The sequence below is a fragment of the Oncorhynchus mykiss genome, chromosome 7 (assembly GCF_013265735.2).
Source record: "Oncorhynchus mykiss isolate Arlee chromosome 7, USDA_OmykA_1.1, whole genome shotgun sequence".
In the NCBI taxonomy this organism is placed as follows: Eukaryota; Metazoa; Chordata; class Actinopteri; order Salmoniformes; family Salmonidae; genus Oncorhynchus; species Oncorhynchus mykiss.
The window spans coordinates 31,703,777-31,724,302 of record NC_048571.1 but is presented as its reverse complement, the minus strand read 5'-3'; the positions used below and the strand labels follow the sequence as shown (position 1 = coordinate 31,724,302).

The following is a 20,526-nucleotide window of genomic DNA, read 5'->3' as shown; positions in this document are numbered from 1 at the left end:
TCCAAATTCTGGAGGATCAAGTTTTGAAATCAGTGGAATTAGAGTATGATAGCTAAAGAGATCTGGTGTCTGAAGTCTGGTGTTTGATTGAAAATTGAGAAAAGAAAACAGAACACAGAAGGCTGTTGTATAAAACACTCAGCTTGAAGATGTAATCCGGAGACAAGGGCAACCATGGCATCAGTGACAGAGAGGGAGAAGCATCTATCCATGTATACGGCGGGTAAGATAGTCTAGCTAGCAACATTTTCAGATATTACACATTTCTATTTTATCAGAAAGTCATTTTAATTTCAAGTTTAAGCGTACTATTAACTAGCTAACATTAGCTGGCTGGCTCGCTAGCTAACCTTACGTGTAGTAATATTATTCGTATCTCAGAGCCATTTGCATTGCTAGTTATAGCCTAATGTTAGCTAGCTAACATTGAACCTGGTTGGTTAGTTACCTGCAGATTCATGCAGGGTAGTAACGTTATGAGTTGGGATTATGGTTCATTGTTTAGGTAGCTAGCTAGCTACATGTCTAAAAAAAAGACTCCACTATGCAAGTAACCATTTCAATAGAATGTTCATGATGTCACTGCGACAACTGTCAATAGACGTAGCTGGTAAAATCACTCTGGCTATCTACTCCGATTTCAGAGCAACGAATTTACGAACCCTCAACCCCCGTTGAATATGGCCGGTGTCAGTAAACATTGGCAAAAAAGTGTCATTAAATTGTTACCAGCAGCACAGTTACAGTGACCAACACTCTGGATAACATAAAAATAGCCTAACCAGCTCTGCTAGGGGGAGTAAAATGATCAGAGTGAGCTGTTCTCTCATTTGTGTCTGGAAGTAGCTAGCAAGTGAACCAGTTACCTTGGGTGCTTGACTGCTGTTGTTAGGTCAGAATGCTCAGATCAACTGTGCGCTCTGAATGCTCTGAGAGCAAAACACTCTGAATTAAGGAACAGACAATCTGACAACGCTCTGAGTTTCTGAATGCCCAGAGCGCACTCTGCCACTGAATATTGAATGTACAACACACCCGTGGTATTAACCCGCCTTTAGTCTTCAAATCTTTGGTTGTTTAGTACATGGCCTCATGTGAATCCTTAAAGAGATGGGTGGGTCTAAAGCTTAAGAGGGTGTGAATGATGCTGAATGAGTGTATACCACCGGTCAAAAGTTTTAGAACACCTACTAATTCAAGGGTTTTTCTTTATTTTTACTATTTTCAACATTGTAGAATAATAGTGAAGACATCAAATCTATGAAATAACACATATGGAATCATGTAGTAACCAAAAAAGTGTTAAACAAACCTAAACACAGTTGAGATTTGAGATTCTTCAATGTAGCCACCCTTTGCCTTGATGACAGCTTTGCACACTCTTGGCATTCTCTCAACCAGCAACACCTGGAATGCATTTCAATAAACAGGTGTGCCATCTTAAAAGTTAATTTGTGGAATTTCTTTCCTTCTTAATGAGTTTCAGCCAATCAGTAGTGTTGTGACAAAGTAAGGGGTGGTATACATGAAGACATGAAGGTCAGTCAATACGGAAAGCTTCAAGAACTTTGAAAGTTTCTTCAAGTGCAGTTGGAAAAACCAACAAGCGCTATGATGAAACTAGCTCTCATGAGGACTGCCACAGGTACGGAAGACTCAGAGTTACCTCTGCTGCAGAGGACAAGTTCATTAGGGTTACCAGCCTCAGAAGTTGCAGCCCAAATAAATGCTTCAGAGTTCAAGTAACAGACATCTCAACCTCAACCGTTCAGAGGAGACTGGGTGAATCAGGCCTTCATGGTAGAATTGCTGCAAAGAAACCACTACTAAAGGACACCAATAAGAAAAAGATAATTGCTTGGTCCAATAAACATGAGCAATGGATATTAGACCAGTGGAAATTTGTCCTTTGGTCTGGAGTCCAAATTGGAGATTTTTGGTTCCAACCGCCATGTCTTTGTGCGACACGGTGTGGGTGAACGGATGATCTCCGCATGTGTATTTCCCACCGTAAAGCATGGAGGAGGAGGTGCTTTGCTGGTGACACTGTCTGTGATTTATTTAGAATTCAAGGGACACTTAACCAGCCTGGCTACCACAGCATTCTGCAGCAATGCACCATCCCATCTAGTTTGGGCTTTAGTCTCATTTCTGGAAAGACTTCACACACACCAAAATATAGAGATTTGTAAAACTTGGCGCACGCCCGTTATTAATCAGACCTGTCGTCCTGTCGTAAAACAGTGTGCGTGTGAACGAGCATGATAACTCTGCCTGAAAATGTTTTATTTTGCAATGACATTTGCTGTATCTGAAAAAAAAGGTGTGGACCTGTAAACAGATCGCTTGAATGCCATAATATTTTCCATTTACTTTTTTGAAAAACTAAATATGCTGCACTGAATACTGAAATATTGTCAAATTAGATTTTTTTGAACTACAGTAGCCCTATTTATAGTGGTTGCCTATACACTTAAATGCAAAACATGAACTGTCTGTTCTACTGTATGTTATAAACCACACACCCTGTCATCTGCATCGAGCAAAAACTTGAAATTAAAATACCTGTGGCTTATCCAAAAATGAAATAGCGCCCCTAGAGATCTAACAGGTTAAATGTTTCCCCTTAAACCACTTGAGTGTTGCTTTAGCAGTATGCTTAGGGTCATTGTCCTGCTGGAAGGTGAACCTCCGTCCCAGTCTCAAATCTTTGGAAGACTGAAACAGGTTTCCCTCAAGAATATCCCTGTATTTAGCACCATCCATCATTCCTTCAATTCTGACCAGTTTCCCAGTCCCTGCCAATGAAAAACATCCCCACAACATGATGCTGCCACCACCGTGCTTCACTGTGGGGATGGTGTTCTCGGGGTGATAAGAGGTGTTGGGTTTGCGCCAGACATAGCTTTGTCCTTGATGGCCAAAAACCTCAATTTTAGTCTCATCTGACCAAGGTACCTTCTTCCATATGTTTGGGGAGTCTCCCACATGCCTTTTGGCAAACACCAAAAATATTTGCTTATTTCTTTATCGCCACTCTTCTGTAAAGCCCAGCTCTGTGGAGTGTACGGCTTGAAGTGGTCCTGTGGACAGATACTCCAATCTCTGCTGTGGAGCTTTGCAGCTTCTTGGTTCATGGTTGTCTTTGGTCTCTTTGTTGCCTCTCTGATTAATTCCCTCCTTGCCTGGTCCGTGAGTTTGGTGGGCGGCCCTCTCTTGGAAGGTTTGTTGAGGTGCCATATTCTTTCCATTTTTTAATAATGGACTTAATGGTGCTCTGTGGGATGTTCAAAGTTTCTGATATTTTTTTTTATAACCCATCCCTAATCTGTACTTTTCCACAACTTTGTACCTGACCTGTTTGGAGAGCTCCTTGGTCTTGCTGCTTGCTTGGTAGTGCCCCTTGCTTAGTGGCGTTGCAGACTCTAGGGTCTTTCAGAACATGTGTATATTTTTTTAATTTTACCTTTATTTAACTAGGCATGTCAGTTAAGAGCAAATTCTTATTTTCAATGATGGCCTTGAACTGGGGGGTTAACTGCCTTGCTCAGGGGCAGAATGACAGAATGTTTACCTTGCCACATCGTTGATTCGATCTTGTAACCTTTCGGTTACCAGTTCAACGCTCTAACCACTAGGCTACCTGCCGCCCCATATATACTGAGATCATGTGACAGATTATGTGACACTTAGATTGCACACAGGTGGACTTTATTTAAGTAATTATGTGACTTCTGAAGGTAATTGGTTGCACCAGATCTTATTTAGGCTCTTCATAGCAAATGGGTTGAATACATATGCACGCACCACTTTTCCGTTTTATATTTTTTAGAATTTTTTGAAACAACTTGAAATTAAAATAGCCTATATACTAGGCCCAATTAAATGAGAGGTGTGCACGGTAATTTGTTCTATGGCTACTTCGGGAATCTCCACTCTCCATGGCCAGAAATGGTGAGGAATATATTCTGCAATGGTTATGATATACACTGAGTATATAAAACATGAAAACACCTACTCTTTCCATGACATGACTGATCAGGTTAATCCAGATGAAAGCTATGATCCCTTATTAATGTAATCAGTGTAGATGAAGGGGAGGAGACAGGTTAAAGAAGGATTTTTAAGTCTTGAGACAATTTAGACATGGATTGTGTGCCATTCAGAGGGTGAAAGATTTAAGTGCCTTTAGACGAGGTACGGTAATAGATGCCAGGCGCATCGGTTTGTTTCAAGAACTGCAACGCTGCTGAGTTTTTCACGCTCAGCAGTTTTCCATGTGTACAGCGGCTTGGGAAAGTATTCACCTGCCTTGGCATTTTTCCTATCTTGTTATCCCACAACCTGTAATTAAAATAGATTTTGGGGGGGGGTTTATATAATTTGAATAACACAACATGCCTACCACTTTGCAGATGTGAAACAAATAAGACAAAAAAAAAAGAAAAGTTGAGCATGCACTACTATTCAACCCCCCCCCCTCCTTTTGCAGCAATTACAGCTGCAAGTCTCTTGGGGTATGTCTCTATCAGCTTGGAACATCTAGCCACAGGTATTTTTGCCCATTCTTCAAGGCAAAACTGCTCCAGCTCCTTCAAGTTGGATGAGTTCCTTTGTGTACAGCAATCTTTAAGTTATACCACAGATTCTCAATTGGATTGAGGTCTGGGCTTTGACTCGGCCATTCCAAGACATTTAAAACCTCTCTGATCTCCCAAACCCGGATCCGGTATCGTGACTACAGCCTCAAGCTCATTACCATAACGCAACGTTAACTATTCATGAAAATCGCAAATGAAATGAAATAAATATGCCATCTCGCAAGCTTAGCCTTTTGTAAACAACACTGTCATCTCAGATTTTCAAAATATGCTTCTCAACCATAGGAAAACAATAATTTGTGTAAAAGTAGCTAGCCAGCAAAGCATTTAGCGTTAGCATTAGCGTTAGCATCCAGCACGCAACATTTCAACAAAAACATAAAAGCCTTCAAATAAAATAATTTACCTTTGAAGAACTTCTGATGTTTTCAATGAGGAGACTCTCAGTTAGATAGCAGATGCTCAGTTTTTCCAAAAAGATTCTTTGTGTATTAGAAATAGCTCCGTTTTATACATCACATTTGGCTACCAAAAAAAAAACGAAAATTCAGTCCTCAAAACGTTAATCCAAATTAACTCCATAATATCGACTGAAAACATGGCAAACGTTGTTTAGAATCAATCATCAAGGTGTTTTTCACATATCTCTTCATTGATACATCGTTCTTGGACACATGGTTTCTCCCCTGAATCAAATGGTAAAGTACAAGCAGCTGGCAATTGCGCACCGAATTCCACGCAGGACACCAGGCGGACACTTGGAAAATGTAGTCTCTTATGGTCAATCTTCCAATGATATGCCTACAAATACGTCACAATGCTGCTAAGACCTTGGGCGAACGACAGAAAGTGTAGGCTCATTCCTTGCGCAATCACAGCCATATAAGGAGACAATGGAAAACAGAGCTTCAGAAATTCTGCTAATTCCTGGTTGATGCATCATCTTGGTTTCGCCTGTAGAATGAGTTCTGGGGCACTTACAGACAAAATCTTTGCAGATTCTGAAACTTCAGAGTGTTTTTCGTGACAAAATATCGCGCTTAAAACGGGAACGTTTTTTATCCAAAAATGAAATAGCGCCCCTAGAGATCTAACAGGTTAAATGTTTCCCCTTAAACCACTTGAGTGTTGCTTTAGCAGTATGCTTAGGGTCATTGTCCTGCTGGAAGGTGAACCTCCGTCCCAGTCTCAAATCTTTGGAAGACTGAAACAGGTTTCCCTCAAGAATATCCCTGTATTTAGCACCATCCATCATTCCTTCAATTCTGACCAGTTTCCCAGTCCCTGCCAATGAAAAACATCCCCACAACATGATGCTGCCACCACCGTGCTTCACTGTGGGGATGGTGTTCTCGGGGTGATAAGAGGTGTTGGGTTTGCGCCAGACATAGCTTTGTCCTTGATGGCCAAAAACCTCAATTTTAGTCTCATCTGACCAAGGTACCTTCTTCCATATGTTTGGGGAGTCTCCCACATGCCTTTTGGCAAACACCAAAAATATTTGCTTATTTCTTTATCGCCACTCTTCTGTAAAGCCCAGCTCTGTGGAGTGTACGGCTTGAAGTGGTCCTGTGGACAGATACTCCAATCTCTGCTGTGGAGCTTTGCAGCTTCTTGGTTCATGGTTGTCTTTGGTCTCTTTGTTGCCTCTCTGATTAATTCCCTCCTTGCCTGGTCCGTGAGTTTGGTGGGCGGCCCTCTCTTGGAAGGTTTGTTGAGGTGCCATATTCTTTCCATTTTTTAATAATGGACTTAATGGTGCTCTGTGGGATGTTCAAAGTTTCTGATATTTTTTTTTATAACCCATCCCTAATCTGTACTTTTCCACAACTTTGTACCTGACCTGTTTGGAGAGCTCCTTGGTCTTGCTGCTTGCTTGGTAGTGCCCCTTGCTTAGTGGCGTTGCAGACTCTAGGGTCTTTCAGAACATGTGTATATTTTTTTAATTTTACCTTTATTTAACTAGGCATGTCAGTTAAGAGCAAATTCTTATTTTCAATGATGGCCTTGAACTGGTGGGTTAACTGCCTTGCTCAGGGGCAGAATGACAGAATGTTTACCTTGCCACATCGTTGATTCGATCTTGTAACCTTTCGGTTACCAGTTCAACGCTCTAACCACTAGGCTACCTGCCGCCCCATATATACTGAGATCATGTGACAGATTATGTGACACTTAGATTGCACACAGGTGGACTTTATTTAAGTAATTATGTGACTTCTGAAGGTAATTGGTTGCACCAGATCTTATTTAGGCTCTTCATAGCAAATGGGTTGAATACATATGCACGCACCACTTTTCCGTTTTATATTTTTTAGAATTTTTTGAAACAACTTACTTTTTTAATTTCACTTCACCAATTTGGACTATTTTGTGTATGTCCATTGCATGAAATCCAAATAAAAATCTATTTACATTACAGGTTGTACTGCAACAAAATAGGAGTAACAGCAAGGGGGGTGAATACCTTTGCAAGGCACTGTATCAAGAATGGTCAACCAACCGAAGGACGTCCAGCCAACTTGACACAACTGTGGGAAGCATTGGGATCAACATGGGGCAGCATCCCTGTGGAATGCTTTTGACACCTTGTAGAGTCCAATTAAATGACAGATTGGATGAATGGTAGCCTATCCTAAATGCTGTAGGCCTATAGGCTATTTCGCGAGTCTTTAATGATCATGGAAATAAAAAAAGCTTAGAGGGAAATATTTGCCGATTTCTAGTTATTATAGAATAAAATATATATAGATTTTTGCTCTTCTCACTGAATGCAAATTATTGCATATTGTTATATCTTGATATTTAGCTAGGCCTACCTGTTATTTTGTTATAAATAAGAGTGTCATCATATATTCCCCATTTGCACAAGGCTACTTTCTAGACTACTTTTACCTTCTTGCAATGCAAGACTTCAACCACTAAAAACTGTGCGCACGTGTGGTCTAAAGTTTGCGGGAGGATAAGCACATTCTCACGTCAAGTTCATATTTTCTAAATGTCAACATTTGCTGAAAACTGGCGCACGCATGTTGTGGCATATTTTGTGCGTACGCAACATTTATAACGTGAAATGGATGGGACTAGAATTCATTAGTTCATTTGCATGTGTATGACTACTGTGTAACAAACACTCTGTCCACACACATATGACGGGAGCTAAAATGACAAGCAGAGAGGCTCTCTTAGGACTCAGTTAGCCGTGATTGATAAGGATAATGCCAAGGTGCATCTCTGTCATTGATGCATATGCAAATGTGCTCATACATATGAATGTGGAGTCTGGGAATAAATAGTTCAAATGGGAGGAGGTTCGGATCTTGATTCATCAGTATTTTGTTTGATCATTCCTGAGATTGACCTTTCAGCTTCACAATCCTACTGTAATGTAGGCTTGATATTTACTGTAGATAAAATCCATAGTTGTAAATTGGTTGATAAAATGTGTTGAAAAAATAATATTAAAATAATTTGTTCAACATTTTGGTCCCTTTATTTGATGTAACCACATTTTTAAACAACAAAACAACCATGGCAATTTCATCACCAGATCTAAATATCACTTTGCTAGACAAGATTTTTTTAAACAAATTCAAGAGAAAAAAATGAGGAAAACGAAATATAATATAGACAGTGGAAATATGAAAAGCAAAACAAACAACATTGACATTGACCTCTATTCATTAAAATTCCAATACTGTTTCTCTGTGTTCCCGTCACCAAATGGCTGCATGTTAATAACACAACTATGCTGTGTGTTGACACAATACTTCTTCTACACCTCATACTGTAAGTGACTGTCCATGTTCAGCAAAACATTCTTCTGACAAAGCCCTGTACAATACTGTACTAAAACTGTTCAATGGGCATAAAACCTGTGCAAAAATCCCAGGCCGGGATTCAATCCAAAACTCTCTATAGCAAGCTTGACATTTAAAGGTAGTTTCCAATTGAGCCATCTGCAGCATTTGCCTTGAATACGATTTCTGCAAATGCTGCAAACGCTGCCTTCAAAAGCAGCATTGTCGACTGGAGCTCTCTACTTGAATCCCGCCCTCAGTCAAGAGTTGGATTCACAATCTCAGATGGATTCTGTTTCCATGTCTAGTGAGGATGAAGACAATCCGAAGTTCTCCAAACAGTATGCATGAGATGCATGGGCGGAGAGTAATGGCAGGACACGGTTACGGGGTCCATATTAGGACAGCCTCACAATAAGCCAAACTGCTCTTATAAAGTAGAATATGAGCGCAGAATGGACAGGGATGAAAAACAAAGTCTCCTTATCCAAATCCTGAGACTGGGAAACAGTAGGGCGGGGGCTGCTACAGTGCGTGACAAGTTTGAAGTGCACATTAATAGAATGTTATCCCACTCTATCCCTAGGCTGATATGTTTCTACACAATTCCGTTAAAATTGTATATGTTTAAAGACGTGAGTATGGCACTATCGACCAAATTAGGGGAGACTGGGGCAATTGTAAAAATGTTTGCATTTTACTCTTTTGCTCAGAGACCACTCGAACTAGGCATATCATTTTTTTTTATATAGGAAACTTACATCTGTGTCCTAATCATTCATACCATGTACATAATGACCGTCAGATCACAACATTGATTGTAATCCAAAAAGGTCCGGACATTACATGGGGTCAAATGTAACACCTAAAAAATAAACAAAATAAATTCACTTAACTTAAAAAACATTCATGTTTATGAATTATCATATTATCATAGACGTAAATAATGATTTTTCAATAAATATGAATATTGTTTTGTATGTAAACAATAATTACAGTAACACCCGTTTGTGCATGGCCATTTGTTTCCTCAAAATATCTGAACAATATGATGTTTTCCAGATTATATCTGCTTATAATTTCTGTGGCACTCTGCAGGACACCACAGCTATTTAAAGTTATTTGTATAATTCATGTATAATTCATACAATCTTAAAGTTAAAATCACTCGTTTTCATAATTTGGCTGCTTGGCTCAGGGTCATTTTAACACTGAATTACAATTGGCAATTGCCCCAAACCCAGCAGCCATGACAAAACGTCATGTGCCTAGGAAGAGACAACAATAGTGACATGTCATTCATGTCAATGTTTAGTCCACATATAGTGATGAAAATTATGGTAGTTTGAATTATTGGACACTAATGCTAATGCAGTATAATAAAAATTCAACCGGTGGAAAAAACAAATTTTTCATCCCTGAAAAACAAACATTTGCCCATTAAAAGTGAATATAGTGAGATATCTGGCTGTAACTTTTCAAACAGACATAACCTAAATGTACTGTGTATGTTTCATCACTCCAGCTTGTTTCTGTTTGGAGAAATGCAACGTGTTACAATTGCTCCCTGTTACGATTGCCCCTAGTCTCCCCTACATGACACCATTTTAAAATGGGATTGAAGGTAAAGCAGTGCAAAATACAGTGGAAATGCCAAAACACATGAATGTAAAATAAATTTTGATGAATACTGTGTAGAGCCAGCATAGAATGCTCAAGTGTTGACTGACTCTTCTCTCATTTTCAATGCAGCAAACCAGGGCCCGGATTCCCAAACACATCTTAGCCTTAAGATGCTTTTGAAAACCGGGCCCAGAATAATTCATGATTGTCTGCACAGCACAAGAGCCATGGGACAAGAAGATGAGAACATGCCACAATACCAAAAGAAAAATGTCACTTTGCGAATGTGAGAAAACCAGCGTGTGCACATGGATGTAAAGGAGTTGCAGGAACCACAAAATCCAAAGAATTACAAAAAATATCTGCCATTTTGTGTCTGTTAAAACAGGGGGGAAATATATAATACAGTCGTTATTAATATTCTTTAAAAAGAGGTGCAAAGCCAGGTAGAGTTCAAATCTTCACATCTTGCATTTGTCTTCGTCTGTATTGGTTCTGTTTGTTAATATGAGTGTGTTGTTTTTGTGTGTGTGTGTTTTTTTATCCCCATCAGCTGAAGCCATGTCAGTTTATTTTCTTGGTTTATATTTTTACACTGAGGGAATAAAATTCAAGGCATATATCTAAAAAGGAAATTACTGTACAAGATCACATCACAGTCCAAGATGGACATTGAAGAAAGAGAAGGAAAGCTGTGTTTAAAGGTTTTCATTCCATTTTTTCTTTATACAAGCGAAAGGGGTCCCAGTCTTGCAAAAGCGCACACATAACCCCAGGGTGTTTTTTTCTTCATTATAGAGTTTCACATGTGTGTGGTCACACACACATCCACTGCCTCATATGGGTTGGTGTCTGCAGTGTCAGCACTGTGTCCCACAGACACGAGAGGCAGCATTGCTCTCTCAGAATGAGCTAAGGGCCTCCAGAGCAACTTCATAGCAGAACTTGTACTGTTCCTAGAAAAGGGAAATAAAGACAGAGCACTAGTCAGTCATTGGCATGATTGTCATATTACCAATCTGTCAGAAATTTGACTCATTTTTTATAATTATTAAAAAGGAAACACAGAGATTTGATATTTATGGATGCAAACTAGTCGTTCGTTCTTTATGTTCCGTTGCCATGCCCAGTGGCAACGTTCTTATCCCTTGCTTGCTGCTAGCTAACCAACTAGCAATGGCTACATAGTCTGCAGCCAGAATAACACCAACGTTTATTCCGTTGCATTTGTTTAAGCTGTTCATCCTGCTTATACCACTGTTGCCAAAGAAAACAATGCAAAGCAAACATTTACCGAAATAAATATATACAGTGCATTCAGAAAGTTTTCAGACCACTTCCCTTTATCCTAATTATGTTACGGCCTTATTCTACAATTGATTCAATCAAAGATTTTCCTCAATCTACACACAATACCCAATAATGACAAAGCGAAAACAGGTTTTTAGATGTTTTTCCAAATATATTAGAAATAAAAAACAGAAACACCTTATTTACTTAAGCATTCAGACCCTTTGCTATGAGACTCAAAATTGAGTTCAAGTGCATCCTTTTCCCATCGATCATCCTTGACCAACCTGATTGGAGTCCACCTGTGATAAATTCAATTGATTGGACATGATTTGGAAAGGCACACATCTGTCTATAAAAGGTCCTAAAGCTGACAATGCATATCAGAGCAAAATCCAAGCCATGGGGTTTATAGGAATTGTGCGTAGACAGGATTGTGTCGAGGCACAGATCTGGGGAAGGGTACCAAAAAATGTCTGCAGCATTGAAGGTCCCCAAGAACACAGTGGCCTCCATCATTCTTAAATGGAATAAGTTTTGAACCACCAAGACTCTTCCTACAGCTGACCACACAACCTACAGCTGGCCACAAAACTGAGCAATCGGGGGAGAATGGCCTTGGTCAGGGAGATGAACAAGAACCCAATGGTCACTCTGACAGAGCTCCAGAGATCCTCTGTGGAGATGGGAGAACATTACAGAAAGACAACCATCTCTGAAGCACTCCACCAATCAGGCATTTATGGTAAAGACGGAAGCACAGTGAAAGGCACATGACAGCCCGCTTGGAGATTGTCAAATGGCACCTAAAGGCCTCTCAGACTATGAGAAACAAAATTCTCTAGTCTGATGAAACCAAGATTCAACTCTTTGGCCTGAAAGCCAAGCGTCACGTTTGGAGGAAACCTGGCACCATTCCTAAGGTGAAGCATGGTGGTGGCAGCATCATGCTGTGGGGAGGTTTTTCCAGAGGCAGGGACTGTGAGACTAGTCAGGATCAAAGGAAAGATGAACGGAGTCAAGGGAGATCCTTGATGAAAACCTGCTCCATAGCGCTCAGAACATCAAATCAAATAGAAATGTATCTGTCACATTTCACATCATGAAATGCTTACTTATAAGTGCTTAACCAACCAACAATGCAGTTTGAAGAAAAACAAGATTTAAGAAAATATTATAAATAAACTAAAGTTACAAAAATAAAAGGCCAATAACAAGGCTATATACAAGGGGTATATACAATGTGTGGTGGTACAGATTAGTCGAAGTAATATGTACAAGTAAGTAGGGGTAAAGTGACTATGCTTAGATAATAAACAGTGAGTAGCAGCAGCATAAAAAAAAGGGGGGGGGGGGGGGGGGGGGGGTCAATGCAAATATTCCGGGTAGCCATTTGATCAGCTGTTCAGGGTAGTGTGAAGTCCAATAGAGAGAGTGTCATCTGTGGATCTTTTGGGGTGGTATGCCAATTGGAGTGGGTCTAGGCTTTTTGCGATGATGGTGTTGATCTGAGCCATGACCAGCGTTTAACCTCAGACTGGGGCGAAGTTTCACCTTCCAACAGGACGATTCTGAGCACACAGCTGGCTTCGGGACAAGTCTCTGAATGTCCTTGAGTGGCCCAGTCAGAGCCTGGACCTGAACCTGATCGAACATCTCTGGAGAGACCTGAAAATAGAAGTGCAGCGACGCTCCCCATCCAACCTGACAGAGCTTGAAAGGATCTGCATAGAAGAATGGCAAAAACTCACCAAATACAGGTGTGCCAACCTTGCAGCGTCATACCCAAGAAGACTCAAGGCTGTAATTGCTTCCAAAGGTGCTTCAACAAAGCACTGAGTAAAAGGTCTGAATAACTATGTAAATGTCATATTCCTGTTTTAATTATTGTATACATTCAGAAAATATTTAAAACCTGTTTTCGCTTTGTCAATATTGTGTGTATCTTGATGAGGATTTTTCTTTAATCCATTTTAGAAAGAATTCGGAATACTTCTCGAATGCACTATATATACAGTGCCAGTCAAAATTCTGGACACATCTACTACAGGGTTTTTCTTTATTTTTACTATTTTCTGCATTGTAGAATAATAATGAAGACATCAAAACTAGGAAATAACACATATGAATCATGTAGTAATCAAAAACTTGTTCTATCAAAATATTTTTTTTTTCCTTGATGACAGCTTTGCATACTCTTGGAATTCTCTCAACCAGCTTAATGAGTTAGTCACCTGGAATGCATTTCAATTAACGGGTGTGCCTTGTTAAAAGCACATTTGTGGAATTTCTTTCCTTCTTAATGCGTTTGAGCCAATCAGTTGTTTTGTTTACAAGGTAGTGGTGTTATACAGAATTGATAGCCCTATTTGGTAAAAGAACAAGTCCATATTATGGCAAGAACAGCTCAAATAAGCAAAAAGAAATAGCAGTCCATCATTTCTTTAAGACATGAAGGTCAGTCAATATGGAAAATGTCAAGAACTTTTCAAGTTTCTTCAAGTGTTTCTTCAAGTGCAGTCGCAAAAACCATCAAGGCTTCAGACAAACAGACGAGCTTACTTCACCAACAGATCAAACTAGAAACATGTTGGAGGATTTGACAACTTTAGATACGGAGGGGACAGGAGAAATTCATGTTCATCACTCACCACCTTAGGTCTTAAATGCTCCAAGAAGATGTTTCTGCAAAAACATAGCTACGTTTTTTCCTTGTTGGACCTGTATTAAAATGTATCCAATTTCGGTTTGTGTAGTTGTTGGTTTAGCTTTCTATAACTTTATAGCAAGTATGATCTTCATGTGTACGGGCATATTGTGTCGTGATTGCAAGGTGTCCCGTTATCTGGTTTTAATGTCCATTCTAGAATGCTCTTCTAGCCAAACAGAAAAGTGTATTAAACAATGCTGTGGTATAACACTAGATAAAAAAAGAAAGATAATCAAATTGTCTTTCATTAAAATTTAATGGACTATTATGACGGTAACTTCAACGTCACCAATAACTTTTTTATTACAGTAGTTGTCTTTTGCCCCAAAATCTACTTTAATTCTAAGCGAACAGCTGTGCCCATCCTGAGATGGATCTGTCAAATGAAGCATCTGGTTTCTGAGGCTATATGAGAATGCGTAGAGACATCTGTTAACACAACACCTGCAATAGCATGTCATCAGCCTGAGAATGTGTGTGCGTATATGCGTGTGCGTGCGTCTCTGTGGCTGTGTCTACCCGTCTGTGTATGGTCTTGAACCTGTCCAATACAGCCACAACTGTGTGTCCTGAGTGTGTGTCCTATATTGATGATAGGTACTCATAAACCCTCCTCAAGCCACCTATACAGTACCACATCACCTGTTGTGGTCAGTGGAACGTACCATAGTCTCCACCATGTTGGATTTGTTGTTCCTCAGGGTCTTGACGGTGTGGAACACATCTACAATGTTCTGTTGCTGGATCATCTCACTGATGCTGCAGATGGCACAGAAGGTACCGCTACGTCCACCACCCATCCTGTTGGAGAGAGAGGTTAAAAGATAGATAAGGAAAGGTGGATAAATGGTAAAGAGAGAACAGTTAAAAAAGATGTAAAGAGAGGGATGAGAAAGGGGCATAGAGAGCGAGGAAGAGGGACAGAAAGGTAGAAAAGGCCAAAGGAAGATGGAGAGAATGAGACCGAGAACAAGGTAGGGAGAGAGGTAAATGAAGAGAGAGAGAGATGAAGAGAGAGAGCGATGGAGGGGCAGGGTAAGGGACAGAGAGGGAATAATTTAAGACAGAGAGGGGGATGAGAACGGGACAGGGAGAGTGAATACAGGCGTCATCATGCTTCCCATCAGAAACATTGCGGAAACAGTTTGTGCATATATTATGATGACGTTATGTGACGTTTTTGTCTGTTTTGGCCTTCAGCAAGGATTTCCAGGCTGTTCGTGCACACACTTTTTTTTGTCAAATCAAGTCACATTTTATTTGTCACATGCGCCGAATACAACAGTTAAATTATTACTTACAAGCCCTTAACCAACGATGCAGTTTTAAGAAAATAACTACAAAAAAAGTAAGAGATATGAAAAACAAATAAATTAAAGAGCAGCAGTAAATAACAATAGCGGGCCTATATACAGAGGGTACCAGTACAGAGTCAATGTGTCAATGTGCGGGCGCACTGGTGTCAAGGTATTTGAGATAATTATGTACATGCAGGTAGGGTTGTTAAAATGGCTATGCATAGATAATATCAGAGAGTAGCAGCAGCGTAGTGGGGGGTTGCAAATATTCCGGGGTGACATTTGATTAGCCGTTCAGTAGTCTTATGGCTTGGGGTTAAAAACTGTTTAGAAGCCTCTTGGACCTAGACTTGGCGCTCTGGTACCGCTTACCGTGCGGTAGCAGAGAGAACAGTCTATGACTAGGATGGCTGGAGTCTGACGATTTTTAGGGCCTTCCACTGACACCGCCTGGTATAGAGGTCCTGGTCCAGGTCCTAACCTGTATGCAAGTGCCGTGCGGTCGGAGGCCAAGGAGTTGCCATACCAGGCTTATGTCTTTTCAAGCAAAGGTCAAAGTTATGCAAACACTTGTTCGGTTCCCGGCGCCAGCCAAACCTATGAATGCGGAAAACTTTAGGAGGACATCATTGTAAAGACAGGGAGAAAGGTAAAGAAAGAGGGAGAGGGGTAAAGAAAGAGTGGGAGAGAGTAAAGAAAGAGGGAGAGAGGTAAAGAAAGAGGGAGAGAGAGTAAAGAAAGAGGTAAAGAAAGAGGGAGAGAGGTAAAGAGGGAGAGAGTAAAGAAAGAGGTAAAGAAAGAGTGGGAGAGAGTAAAGAAAGAGGGAGAGAGGAAAGAAAGAGGGAGAGAGTAAAGAAAGAGGGAGAGAGTACAGAAAGAGGGAGAGAGTAAAGAAAGAGGGAGAGAGAGAAAGAAAGAGGGAGAGAGTAAAGAAAGAGGGAGAGCGGTAAAGAAAGAGTGATAGAATAAAGAAAGAGGGACAGAGGTAAAGAAAGAGGGACAGAGGTAAAGAAAGAGGGAGAGTGGTAAAGAAAGAGGGAGAGAGTAAAGAAGGAGAGAGGTAAAGAAAGCAGGAGAGAGGTAAAGAAAGAGAGAGAGAGAGGTAAACAAAGAGGGAGAGAGGTAAAGAAAGAGGGAGAGTAAAGAGGGAGAGAGGTAAAGAAAGAGGGAGAAAGTAAAGAAAGAGGGAGAAAGTAAAGAAAGAAGGAGAGAGTAAATAAAGAGGGAGAGAGTAAAGAAAGGGGTAGAGAAAGAGGTAAAGAAAGAGGGAGAGAGTAAAGAAAGAGGGAGAGAGTACAGAAAGAGGGAGAAAGGTAAAGAAAGAGGGAGAAAGGTAACGAAAGAGGGAGAAAGGTAACGAAAGAGGGAGAGAGGTAAAGAAAGAGGGAGAGAGGTAAAGAAAGAGGGAGAGAGGTAAAGAAAGAGGGAGAAAGTAAAGAAAGAGGGAGAGAGGTAAAGAAAGAAAGAGGTAAAGAAAGAGGGAGAGCAGTAAAGAAAGAGGGAGAGCGGTAAAGAAAGAGTGATAGAATAAAGAAAGAGGGAGAGAGTAAAGAAGGAGGTAAAGAAAGAGTGGGAGAGAGTAAAGAAAGAGGGAGAGCGGTAAAGAAAGAGGCAGAGCGGTAAAGAAAGAGTGATAGAATAAAGAAAGAGGGAGAGAGTAAAGAAGGAGAGGTAAAGAAAGCAGGAGAGAGGTAAATAAAGAGAGAGAGAGAGGTAAACAAAGAGGGAGAGAGGTAAAGAAAGAGGGAGAAAGGTAAAGAAAGAGTGGGAGAGAGTAAAGAAAGAGGGAGAGAGGTAAAGAAAGAGGGAGAGAGTAAAGAAAGAGGGAGAGAGGTAAAGAAAGAGGGAGAGAGTAAAGAAAGAGGGAGAGAGTAAAGAAAGAGGGAGAGAGGTAAAGAAAGAGGGAGAGCGGTAAAGAAAGAGGGAGAGCGGTAAAGAAAGAGTGATAGAATAAAGAAAGAGGGAGAGAGTAAAGAAGGAGAGAGGTAAAGAAAACAGGAGAGAGGTAAAGAAAGAGAGAGAGAGGTAAACAAAGAGGGAGAGAGGTAAAGAAAGAGGGAGAAAGGTAAAGAAAGAGTGGGAGAGAGGTAAAGAAAGAGGGAGAGAGATAAAGAAAGAGGGAGAGAGGTAAAGAAAGAGGGATAGAGGTAAAGAAAGAGGGAGAGAGGTAAAGAAAGAGGGAGAGAGGTAAAGAAAGAGGGAGAGAGTAAAGAAAGAGGGAGAGAGTAAAGAAAGAGGGAGAAAGTAAAGAAAGAGGGAGAGAGTAAAGAAAGAGGGAGAGAGGTAAAGAAAGAGGGAGAGCGGTAAAGAAAGAGGGAGAGAGGTAAAGAAAGAGGTAAAGAAAGAGGGAGAGAGTAAAGAAAGAGGGAGAGAGGTAAAGAAAGAGGTAAAGAAAGAGGGGGAGAGTAAAGAAAGAGGGAGAGAGGTAAAGAAAGAGGGAGAGCGGTAAAGAAAGAGGGAGAGCGGTAAAGAAAGAGGGATAGAATAAAGAAAGAGGGAGAGAGTAAAGAAGGAGAGAGGTAAAGAAAGCAGGAGAGAGGTAAAGAAAGAGAGAGAGAGAGGTAAACAAAGAGGGAGAGAGGTAAAGAAAGAGGGAGAGAGTAAAGAAAGAGGGAGACAGTAAAGAAAGAGGGAGAGAGTAAAGAAAGAGGGAGAGAGGTAAAGAAAGTGGGAGAGCGGTAAAGAAAGAGTGATAGAATAAAGAAAGAGGGAGAGAGTAAAGAAAGAGGTAAAGAAAGAGGGAGAGAGGTAAAGAAAGAGGGAGAGAGGTAAAGAAAGAGGGAGAGAGGTAAAGAAAGAGGGAGAGAGTAAAGAAAGAGGTAAAGAAAGAGTGGGAGAGAGTAAAGAAAGAGGGAGAGAGTAAAGAAAGAGGGAGAGAGTAAAGAAAGAGGGAGAGAGTAAAGAAAGAGGGAGAGAGTAAAGAAAGAGGGAGACAGTAAAGAAAGAGGGAGAGAGTAAAGAAAGAGGGAGAGAGGTAAAGAAAGAGGGAGAGCGGTAAAGAAAGAGGGAGAGCGGTAAAGAAAGAGTGATAGAATAAAGAAAGAGGGAGAGTAAAGAAGGAGAGAGGTAAAGAAAGCAGGAGAGAGGTAAAGAAAGAGAGGGAGAGAGGTAAAGAAAGAGGGAGAAAGGTAAAGAAATAGTGGGAGAGAGTAAAGAAAGAGGGAGAGAGGTAAAGAAAGAGGGAGAGAGGTAAAGAAAGAGAGAGAGGTAAACAAAGAGGGAGAGAGGTAAAGAAAGAGGGAGAGAGGTAAAGAAAGAGGGAGAGAGGTAAAGAAAGAGGGATAGAGGTAAAGAAAGAAGGAGAGAGTAAAGAAAGAGGGAGAATGTAAAGAAAGAGAGAGAGAGGTAAAGAAAGAGGGAGAAAGATAAAGAAAGAGGGACAAAGGTAACGAAAGAGGGAGACAGGTAAAGAAAGAGGGAGAGAGGTAAAGAAAGAGGGAGAGAGGTAAAGAAAGAGGGAGAAAGTAAAGAAAGAGGGAGAGAGGTAAAGAAAGAAAGAGGTAAAGAAAGAGGGAGAGCGGTAAAGAAAGAGGGAGAGCGGTAAAGAAAGAGTGATAGAATAAAGAAAGAGGGACAGAGTAAATAAAGAGGTAAAGAAAGAGGGAGAGAGGTAAAGAAAGAGGGAGAGAGGTAAAGAAAGAGGTAAAGAAAGAGGGAGAGAGGTAAAGAAAGAGGGAGAGAGTAAAGAAAGAGGTAAAGAAAGAGTGGGAGAGAGTAAAGAAAGAGGGAGAGCGGTAAAGAAAGAGGGAGAAAGTAAAGAAAGAGGGAGAGAGGTAAAGAAAGAAAGAGGTAAAGAAAGAGGGAGAGAGGTAACGAAAGAGGGAGAAAGGTAACGAAAGAGGGAGAAAGGTAACGAAAGTGGGAGAAAGGTAACGAAAGAGGGAGACAGGTAAAGAAAGAGGGAGAGAGGTAAAGGAAGAGGGAGAGAGGTAAAGAAAGAGGGAGAAAGTAAAGAAAGAGGGAGAGAGGTAAAGAAAGAAAGAGGTAAAGAAAGAGGGAGAGCGGTAAAGAAAGAGGGAGAGCGGTAAAGAAAGAGTGATAGAATAAAGAAAGAGGGAGAGAGTAAATAAAGAGGTAAAGAAAGAGGGAGAGAGGTAAAGAAAGAGGGAGAGAGGTAAATAAAGAGGGAGAGAGGTAAAGAAAGAGGGAGAGAGTAAAGAAGGAGAGGTAAAGAAAGAGGGAGAGAGTAAAGAGGGAGAGAGTAAAGAAGGAGAGGGTAAAGCAAGAGGGAGAGAGGTAAAGCAAGAGGGAGAGAGGTTAAGCAAAAGGGAAAGAGTAAAGAAAGAGGGATGGAGTAAAGAAAGAGGGAGAGAGTAAAGAAAGGAGACTGTAAAGCAAGAGGGAGAGAGGTAAAGCAAGAGGGAGAGAGGTAAAGCAAGCGGGAGAGAGTAAAGAAAGAGGGAGAGAGGTAAAGAAAGAAGAAGAGAGGTAAAGAAAGAGGGAGAGGGGTAAAGAAAGAGGGAGAGAGTAATGAAGGAGAGAGGTAAAGAAAGAGGGAGAGAGTAAAGAAGGAGAGAGTAAAGAAGGGGAGGGTAAAGAAAGAGGAAGAGAGTAAAGAAAGAGGGAGAGGGTAAAGAAAGAGGGAGAGGGTAAATAAAGAGGGAGAGAGGTAAAGAAAGAGAGAGTAAAGAAGGAGAGGGTAAAGAAAGAGGGAGAGAATAAAGAAAGAGGGAGAGTGTAAAGAAAGAAGGAGAGGATAAAGTAAGAGGGAGAGGGTAAAGAAAGAGGAAGAGAGGTAAAGAAAGAGGGAGAGGTAAAGAAAGAGGGAGAGAGTAATGAAGGAGAGAGGTAAAGAAAGAGGGAGAGAGTAAATAAGGAGAGGGTAAAGAAAGAGGAAGAGAGGTAAAGCAAGAGGGAGAGAGGTAAAGACAGAGGGAGAGAGTAAAGAAAGAGGGAGAAAGTAAAGAAAGAGGGAGAGAGGTAAAGAAAGAGGGAGAGAGGTAAAGAAAGAGGGAGAGCGGTAAAGAAAGAGGGAGAGCGGTAAAGAAAGAGTGATAGAATAAAGAAAGAGGGAGAGAGTAAAGAAGGAGAGGTAAAGAAAGCAGGAGAGAGGTAAAGAAAGAGAGAGAGAGAGGTAAACAAAGAGGGAGAGAGGTAAAGAAAGAGGGAGAAAGGTAAAGAAAGAGTGGGAGAGAGTAAAGAAAGTGGGAGAGAGGTAAAGAAAGAGGGAGAGAGTAAAGAAAGAGGGAGAGAGGTAAAGAAAG

At 40.7% G+C, this 20,526-nt stretch overlaps 1 protein-coding gene across 5 annotated transcripts in view; it reads right to left on the bottom strand.

Moving 5' to 3' along the window:
• Nucleotides 1–8,075: 8,075 nt before the first annotated feature.
• Nucleotides 8,076–20,526, bottom strand: part of LOC110527653 (receptor-type tyrosine-protein phosphatase T) — a 511,724-nt gene continuing 499,273 nt past the window's right edge. For 3 of the 5 annotated variants that reach the window (XM_036983142.1, XM_036983143.1, XM_036983144.1), the window contains 2 exons: nt 14,690–14,825; nt 10,927–10,980 (listed from right to left, as the gene is read on the bottom strand). In XM_036983142.1, coding sequence (XP_036839037.1) covers nt 10,927–10,980; nt 14,690–14,825 — 190 coding nt within the window. Of the gene's footprint in view, nt 10,981–14,689; nt 14,826–20,526 lie in introns of all 5 variants that reach the window. The other 2 variants (XM_021609068.2, XM_036983141.1) reach the window with 1 other exon arrangement.